Source organism: Gracilinanus agilis, chromosome 4 (assembly GCF_016433145.1).
Source record: "Gracilinanus agilis isolate LMUSP501 chromosome 4, AgileGrace, whole genome shotgun sequence".
NCBI lineage: Eukaryota > Metazoa > Chordata > Mammalia > Didelphimorphia > Didelphidae > Gracilinanus > Gracilinanus agilis.
This window is the reverse complement of record NC_058133.1, coordinates 162,119,614-162,129,284: the sequence shown is the minus strand read 5'-3', so window position 1 is coordinate 162,129,284 and position 9,671 is coordinate 162,119,614. Positions and strand designations below refer to the sequence as shown.

Sequence of the window (9,671 nt, the reverse complement as noted above, 5' to 3'; positions counted from 1 at the left end):
AGCAAGTGGGCTCTGGCCCACCATCCCAGAGCCAGGCTGCCATATGTTCCCCCATAGGATTCTAAGGGTATGCTGAGTGTTTTAAGTTGTTTCTTTAATACCATTAGCTTGAGCTCCCATCAGTTGGGTACACCTTCCCCATCTCAGGGAGGATAAGGGTATCTCAGTTCCATTTAAGCAATTAACATTGATTTGCTATTACAAAGGGATATTTACTTTGAAGACAAAGCAAAAATAAAAGTATGAATATTTTCTGAAACAGCTTGGGGCACATGCTCCCCAATGCCATTTATTAGTCTCTGGAGTTAGTGGACTTAGCAGTTTCTCCAAAGCATTGGTCCCACCAATTTTACATCTGAAGGCAACAGGGCTGGGAGATGAAACCTTATCTAAGCTATTGCTGATCTGAATCTCTAAGGTTACTGCTGAAGGTCAGTCTTTGATCTTTAGAACATCAATACTGGACAAGTTATAAAACCTGGATGCTAGGACGTCATTCTCTTGACCTTTTAATACTCACATTGTGGAAAAGAACAACTGATGAGACAAAAAGATCAATGCTCACTTTTATGAAGCTGCAGGTCAGCCTCACTGGGGAGAAGACTCAAAGTCTCTCCTCTTATAATATTGTCTCTTACCATCCAATGTGGTAGGAGTCTTCCCTTAAGTCTTTTCTGCAAACACTCACGAAGCATGAAGGTTGTCCATCACTTATCCCTTGTACTCTCTAAATTGCAAATGGAGTGCCTTCCCAAGCCTTCCTTTCTCCCTAGTTTTAAAGGAAACATTTTGCTGCATTGAATCAATACATATACATGTCCACAAATGATAAGAAAAATGGGATCTTTTATTCTCTACTTCTTTCATTATGTCCAAGTTGAAATCTCTCCATTAATCACTGGGTCTGGACATTTGATCAGTTCCAAATCTATGTGCTGTTGTCCAGTATATCTCTCTAAGTCAGTGACTTAAGGGAGTACAAGTAATGATTGGCTATGTTGTTTGTTTAGGTTTTTCCCATGCTACGCAACTTTTAACCATTCTTGACACATCTGTATACCAAGTATTTAAAAAAGCTCAATGGTCAAAGGTATCAATGATTGCCTCAATTTGAATGTTCCCTCCATTGATATAGATGATAACCCTTCCATGTCTGTCCATCTTGTGCAACTCCTTTTGACTTCTCATCACAAGGGATCCACCCAACAAACTAGAGGTCTTCCTTGATTCCTCTTGATATTACAAGATGCCAATTGAATATTCAGGGCTTCTCAAGGATGCCAATGGAACATCTTTTCACATAATAATTGCTCAATATTTATTAAATGGAATTTTATGGAACATTCACATATGTGGGCTTCATGGATGGATGACATCTGAGTTTATGGAAGCAAGGGGCTTTGATACAGAGAGATGACTGGAGAACAGTCTCTGCTAGACATGAGAAAATAGTAAAAACATAGGGAGAGCAGGATGCAGCAGGGGACACAAAAAGTAACTCAGTTTATTTGAACATATAGTACACAAATGGAAGTTGCATGAAATAAAATTGGGCAGTTAGACTGAAATCAGATTTTGAGGAGCCTTGCATATAAAAGTTAGGCATTTATGATTTGATAGCAATGAGAAGTACCCAGGGGGTATGCTGGTAAGTGTTTAATAACCAACTCTTCAGGAAAAAAAAACACATTTATGTATGACACACTTTAAAAAAAAATAAAATCCTTTACCTTCTGTCTTAGAATCAGTATTGTGTAAGGCAGAAGAGTGGTAAGGGCTAGGCAATGGGGGTTAAGTGACTTGGCCAGGTCACATAGCTCGGAAGTTTCTGAGGCCAGATTTGAACCTAGGACCTCCCATCTCTAGGTCTGGCTCTCAATCCACTGAGCTACCCAGCTGCCCCCAACCATTACTTTTAAAAGTCTCAACAATCAACAAAACAAAAAATCAAACCCTAATTCAAAATAGTTACATATTTCTAAGATGTATACATGCTCACAGTGAAAATTTAACAAGCCTCTAGAACTATCTCCAGCATATTCTTTAAAGTAGCATAGAGAACTCACCTCCAAATCAAAAAGACCTGAGATCTAATCTCCCTAAGATCTAATTCCATGGCTCCAGAAAAATCATAGAGATTGACCTAGAAGGGTCCTTGAAGGTGATCAAGTCCAACCCTCTAATATTATTGAGGAAGAAACTGAGGCCTCGGGATAAAATGACTTTGCCAAGGATCACACATTAAATATCTCAGATGAGTTTCAACACCAGGTCTTCCTGACTCTACATCCCATTACATCATGCTGCCTCTCAGTTAAATCACTCATCCTCTCTATGTTTTAGGATCTAGAGAACAGGCATCTTTTTAAGGCTTAAAAGTTACAAAGGAAGTGCCAATTTGAGTCAGTAGATTAAAAGTACTTTTCACCTATGCAATGAACAGAGCTCTTCTTTGTCCCTTTGCATGGGAGAAATCTTCTCTCTGAGTTCATGTAGTAGGTAACTTATCAAATATATTTTCTACAACACAGAAATTATGGAGGTAAAAACCCAAATTGTATTATTACGCTCAAGCATAGGTCCACCTGAACCCCAATTAGGATTCTTATAGGTCCCTTTCTAGGAAAAATTACATCAGAGTGACTGAGAAATAATTCTTTTTCATTTTACAGTCTTTCACATTCCTCTTTGGCCATAAGTCTTAAGAAGAGAGATCCATAATCACATTCTTCCTTCAGTCACAAAAGTGGAGCAATCTTAGTTAAACAGAGCCATAATCTCATACATCCCCTAAGGTAACAAACCATGTTGAATCTATAGATAAACTAAGTCAGGTTACAGATTAAACCACGTTTAGAGGATTCACAAATAGGCCAATTGAGGAAGAGGATTTACATATTGCCAAGTAGTCAGGGACAGTTGAGAGTCTTCCTCTGGCTTTTTGTTGAAGGAATATTTAAGTCTCTTAAGTAAATTTTTACATCTCAAGAAATAGCTTTTGTTGAGATGAGGTCAATATTAAAACAGACTTTCAGTTATTCACAATTTGTTAGCAGAATGACCCTGAATCTCAAGTTTAAAAAATTCCCATAATGCCTTGCCAGGTAAAGGGGAGCCATTAAAAGCTTTTTTGTTTTGTTTTGTTTTTGCTTAACCTCCAATAAAAGTGTCATTTGAATAATTCCATTTTTGCCTCAGCTGAACTAAGGGGAAAAGAGATTTGTCTACATGTGAGCCAACATGAGAAGGATCAAAGGGTCTTGAGAGGCCCTGAGTGACGGTAACAGCTGGTTTCAATTCACAATAATTCTGGGTGGAGCTACGGGAAGCTTGGGCAAATAAAGAAGGAAGGATGTGGAGGGAAGAAAGCAGAGGATATTTCTGGCACTTTCTTACCTGAAGTCTTTTCTCAAGTTGAATTGTCCCCAGACCTGAAGAAGCGATGAACCCAAGGGTAAATGTTTTGTGGACTCATCTCCCAGAGTTGCAAGGATTCTGAGATTGAAGAGGCAGACCATGGATCCAGGAAAGGTGATGACTATATCTTCCCTACTAGGTTCCCTTCCTTCCCCAAGCTAAAATTCCCCCCTTAAAGATTCCTTTGATTAAATTCAGAATTTCCTGTTAACTTTCTAAAGGTAAATGCTCTTGGGAGAATTAGCACATTAGGCCACTAACATTTAATGTAAATGAATTTGTCAGATTTACTTTTCTTCCAGACTGAAGACTGACAGAGCGAGACCAGGAAGGAAATGCTGCAAGGAGGAAAAGAGCCCTGGATAGAATAAGGAGATAATTTTCAATGAAGTCAAGCCCACAAGAGGGCAAAGAATAGATTGACAGTCTTAAGGCAAAACTGTTCTGAAATGATTTTCTTCCTTTTTCTTCTTCTTTAAATTGCTCCATTGTTCTCTTTCATTTAGGGCATCACCTTCATTTTCCAATATCTTCCTCAGGCAGAGTGCCATCTTTACAACAAAGAATTTTTAAAAATAGAAGGAGGAAAAGAGAACAATTCTGACGTGATTTTTATTCAATTTGACTTTATTGCTTGACCTCTTTCCTAAGAGAGCAAAAGTCTTTGGAGTTCTGGCCTGATGGCTCTCCTTAATTCTATGAGGGGGAGAAAAGTACCAGAGAAAGTATTTGCAGGGAGGTTCCTGAAGAGGAAATGCATAGCAAAGGATGGGGTGGAGTGGGCCTCCCCATCCATGGCCTAGACCCTGAGCTTGACCATCATCCAAGGATGTCTCATGGTTATGGAAACTCCTTTTCTTGGAGGTTTTCTCGTTTCACTCCCTTCCTCAGCTTCATCCCCCTGTGAATTCTTCTTGTGGCTGGCTTTTTATTTTTTATTAGATTTCTAGTTACAATAATCCCAACAATTAAGAACCCAAAGAGAACCAGAATAAAAAGTCCCTTCACCAGGGAGGAACATGATGTTGAAGATGAAACTTTGGGTCCTAGAATAGGAAACAGAGAGAGAAGAGCCAGTCAATGGGAGAGAACCAAATAGTAGAGTGAAGAGGAAACCTCTCAAAAAGAAAGGAGAGTTTAAGGAATGTGACCCTGCCTTCCTCCACTGAAAGAAGAATTTTGACCCCCAAAGCTAAATGGGAGATGTAAAAGGGGAGGCTGGGATCTCCTTAAGAAAGCAGTAATAGCTCACAAATGGGACAGAAACATCCCTCCAAACCCAGAATCTTTCAGTCCAGACCAGCTGATAATTCTTTACTGGGAATGATATGAACTCAGTTGACTCCCTCCCCAGAAACTTAGAGGCTAAACTAAGGCTGGAATCCCACTGAGAAGGGAATTGGAGAATCCCCAGGACAGATGGTGAGTCTCTAGAGAGGTAAGAAACCTAGGAGATTGGGGAGAGAAACAGCTGGAGGCTTATTTCTGGGCATTAAATGAGAGATGGGGACAGAATGATTGGGAGTGGAGATTTGGGTCAGGGTAGGGGCATGGGTGGAGAGAAAGGTGCTCCTTTTCATTGTGGAGGATATGGGGAGGAGGACTCAGCTTCTCCCAAGAGAGTCTGAAATAATCTTCACTTGAGAGAAGGTGCTGCTGAGAAAACAAAACTAGGGGTAAAGGTGGCCCATTCTCCCTGAATGAAGCCTGACTTCTGGAGCTGCTCAGGGTATTTCCTTGGGATTCTAGGGAGGTGGCAATGGAGCTAGTTACCTGTACAGAAATGCTCGACTGGCAGGGAGTAGGAACTGAAGCTGACAGGGTTTCTGACTCTACAGGTTGAAGTCAAGTCATTGTCTCCAGGCCTCCAGGAGAGGTGGAGGACAGAACCCCCATCAGACACAATAGCTCCTGGTTCCAGGGATGTCCAGCTGAACTCCTCGTCATCTCCTTCCCCATCTACATGACATTTTAAGGTAACATTACACACGGACTCCTCAGAGATGTCCAAGATCACAGTGACTTTGGGCTTTGGAAGTCGTCCTGAAAGAGAGTATGAAGACCCTTGAAATCAAGTATTAATACCTTTTCTTGGTGTTGTGGAAAGGATGTTGGATCTGGAGTCAGAGAGCTCTCAAATCTCAGTTCCAATCTTAGATCTTCCATTTACTATCTGTGTGACCCTGGGTAAGTCATTTCTCCTTTCTGAGCCTCAGTTTCCTCATCTGTAAAATGACTGCGGATAAGACCAATGAAGTCAAACTCAAATAGAAGAGAAGCCACTAAGATGTACATAAAGATCCCTGCAGGCTGCATATTGACTTAAAAATGACATATTAACATTATCTATGTTCTATTTTGTTTTTAAGTTTGAAAGGATACTTTCCAATTACAGTGTAATTTGGTTTCTACAACACTCCATACTGTTCTAGGCTCTGTGCTTGACACCTCTGGACTAAGATGACAACAGATGGAAGGATTTCACTCTCACTCTCTGGAAGCTAGTTCTTTCCCCTTAAAAACTCAATTCAGGGGGCAGCTGGGTAGCTCAGTGGATTGAGAGTCAGGTCTAGAGATGGGAGGTCCTAGGTTCAAATCCAGCCTCAGACACTTTCCAGCTGTGTGACCTTCCACTAAGGAGCCAATACACAGAAGTTAAGGGTTTTAAAAAAAAAAACCTCAATTCAACTTAGATTATGAATTAGTCAAGGCCTGTCTTTTTGTATCATTACCTCTCCTTTAGTCAATCAACATATTTTTTATTGAGTACCTACAATATGCCAGGCAGTATGTAGATACCAAGACAAAAATGAAGCAATCCTTGTCTTTAAGGTGCTTATAAACTTTCAAGGAGAGATGAAAGGAGAGATGAACAAAAATAGAAATATTTGCTTGTTGTATGTTGTGTGACAAATATGTACCAAATAGAAACAAGATAATTTTAGGAGGAAGACTTCATTTAAAAAAGTTAGTGTTCATGTGGAGTCCTCTGCCTGATTTTTGTCCCTCTTTCCTTAACAATTCAAGAACCACTCTTTCCCTCCTTCTCGTCTTCCTTCCTTTCCCATTCCCCTAGATTCCAAATCTCAATAAAATTAACAGTAAGATTTAAGATGTTTTAGGACAAATCCAAAGGAGTAAATCTCTCATAATGGAATTTCAGTCAGTGAGAGAAATTTTGGGGGTAGTATTGAAGGAAAGGGTTTTTCAACATCAACTTGGAGCCGAATGCCAATTTTATGTACATGTCAGACTATGTGTTTAGGTAACAGAATTGCCTCCTTTTTGCTGGGATGGTCAGAGAAGGAAAAGAATGGGTAAGGGAGGTTTTGGATGCAACAAAACAAAGGGGCTGCAATGATTTTTATGTCCTCAGAGAGGGGGATGCACAACCCTTAAGGTGTCTTCAGAGAGACCACTCCAGAGAAATGAAGTTTTCAGCTCTTGTCACTATGGCAGATTAGAGGGATGGATTTGGTAACATACCTGCCTTGAATACTGGCTCTGTCACTTCGATATTATGTCATTCTATGACCAGGGTAACTTTGGACACATCACAGCCTTCTCTGAACCTGTTTCCTCATCTGTAAAATTAAGGGCTTGAACATGACCTCAAGGTCCCTCTCAGTTCTAAATCTGTGCTCTATCTGAGCTTGTGCCTGGGGGACTCTGCCTACCACTCCCTTGGAGTTGGGGCTGAGACTTTAGTTGCTTCCTTGATCTTCAATGGGAGCTTTGGCATCAGTCTGCCCAACTGGTTTGGATCAACCCTAGGGTAGGCCAGGGAAAGGGAAGGTGAAGGAAAGAATAGCCAGAGGCTCCTTCTGTCTCCCAGATATAGCTCCTGGACCAAATACTAGAGAAATCAGACTTCTAATCCACCCTATCTTACCCCGCCAAACTCACGGTAGATATGTAGAATGAACTTCTGAGTGATGGTGCCAAGATCACCTTGAAAGTCCATCTCTGCTCGATAGGTTCCCTCATCCTCCTTGCTCAGGTTGCTGATCTGCAGGGAGTAGGTATGGTCAGAGATATTCACAGTGACATTGAACCGAGGGTCAGCTACTATGTTGATGGAAGGCTCATCCATGGCTTCTCGTTGAATCACGGCAAGAGTCGAATGAAAACTCCAAACAATTCTCTCAATTTCTTCACCTTCTGGGATATTCACAGGGAGGCTGGCTGACTCCCCCAAGACCAACATGAGCTCCTTCGGATCAGGCTCCTCCTGCTCTCCAGATTGTCCTTCTCCTGAAGGATAAAATAACCATAACTGATGTTTTTATAGAACTTTAAATTTTGCAAAATGCTTTACATAAAATTTCCATTTAAACTTCACAACACCTCTCTGAAACAATTAATACAGATACTATTACCCTCATTTCACAAATGAGAAAATTGGGGTTGAAAAAGGTCAGTCATACAGCTAGTAAGTGCCAGAGGCCAGATTTGAACCCAGGTCTTGCTGACTCCAAGTCCAATACTCTGTCCTTGGTGCACCAGCCTGCCCCTTTCTGGCTCAGCTGAAGTTCTCAGTCTAAGGCCAGTGGGCTTCCTGGGATGAGATCTAATCCAAACCAATAAACATTCATCAAGCCTTATTATGTCCTAGGCTCTGTGCTAAAGGCTGGGGATACAATGAATAAAAGACAGTCCCTGCTCTCAAGGAGCTTGCGATCTGAAGGATTTTTCTAATAGAGTCTAAAGGATCTTCTCTAAGGATGCCCTTTGGCTTTGTTTCTCAAGTCTATGTCCCTATGGTTCCTACTAGTTCTGTTAAAGAGTCTCTCGGTATTGTTTAAAGTCAATATAGATAGGAAAATGAATATAAAAATATTATAATATGTAAGTAAATATATTTGTGTGTATGCATGTATGTGTGTATGCATATACACACATATTCCTAGTGTAAGTACACAGCCTCGCAGCATAGTAGCTGATTAACAAATAGATATTAATTGATCATTATGCAGCCACGTAATAATAAATTTGGTCCAAATCCCTGATGACCTCTTACCTGGGTTTTCAAAAAACATGAAGTTTCCCCAAATACTCTACCTAATTTGATCCTCACGCAGGAGTAAAAGAGGTCCAAGATCAGTAAAGAGGTCTTTCTCTAGGGAATAGTCATTAACTAGCTAAAATGCCAAGCAGGCTGCCAGTATTGATTGCTGAGACCAAGTGGGAACTCAGCTCTCTTACGCACGGACAGGGCCTCCATAAGGCTGAGGCCAGAGAAAATCCTGGCTTGAGGGTGACATCTGTTTGATAACGCCTGCTGTCTTTGAAGCCCAAGGAGCTAGACATATAGTTCTAGAAGTGAAGCTTCTCCCATTTATAAAATGAGAAGGTTGGCCCTAACTTGAGGTTCTTTAAGGGTCCTTAACAAAGGTCCTGTTTTTCATTCCTGTTTTACTCAAAGTAATAAAGCCTCTAGCTCCCTCCAGCCATTCAGACCTGCCCTAAGGTTCTCCCAATACAGTAATCTTACTGGCCTCAGAGACCAACAGAGAGAGAGAGAAGAAACACTTGGAGCTGAGAGAAATTGTTCATGAGTGCATCTGGATTCTTCAAGAGAAAGAGTCTCTAAGGGCTGAATTCTCCAAGGGGCTTGTAATAGCCTGCTCCTGTTCACACTGCTGCCCTTAGACACTTTATACACCAGATGAAACCTTAGCCAAAGGGAAAAGAGAGAGAGAGAGAGAGAGGTATACAGGAAGAGGAATGAGTCGTTCTTATTTACCTTCCTGGGGGGTAAGAAGCATGAGGAAGAAGAAGAGCCATGGAGGAACCTTCATCCTGGCCATGCCCTAGATCTGGCGCCAAGCAACAGTCAGGACACAGTGGCTCTGGAGCTGTAGGATGCATTAAAGAGAAGATAGCTAGTCAAGAGGAACAGAGAGACAGAAAGCAGTTGGCTCATGGAGCTGGTATAAGGGAAGTGACCCCATCCCTCATAGCTCTCTAACTTCCTTTATTTGCACCCAAAAGCCTGGTTTCCCCCTCCTGTGACTCAGATTTTGGGAAATAATCTCTTTCTGGACCAGATATTTTATTCTGAATTTGACCCAGATTTCTCCTTACTCTTCTTCAAGGTCCAACTCATATCCGACCTGTAAAGTTCATTCTGACCCTCTCCATAATGTCTGTTCTGACCCCCTCAACCTATTGGGATTTCTCTTACCTTTTAATTAACATAGTCATTATTGCAGCTCTCCCATTTGGCAGGTCACATGGAAAGACATCTGGGA

General features: G+C 41.2%; 1 protein-coding gene across 1 annotated transcript; it reads right to left on the bottom strand.

Annotated features, from left to right (window-relative positions):
* Positions 1–3,955: 3,955 nt before the first annotated feature.
* On the bottom strand, positions 3,956–9,227 carry SLAMF9 (SLAM family member 9). Its single transcript, XM_044674534.1, has 4 exons — positions 9,164–9,227; positions 7,324–7,671; positions 5,191–5,460; positions 3,956–4,463 (listed from the first exon to the last, which is right to left on the bottom strand). The coding sequence occupies exons 1-4, from the start codon at positions 9,225–9,227 to the stop codon at positions 4,258–4,260; spliced, it is 888 nt and encodes a 295-aa protein (XP_044530469.1). The 3' UTR covers positions 3,956–4,257.
* Positions 9,228–9,671: the final 444 nt, after the last annotated feature.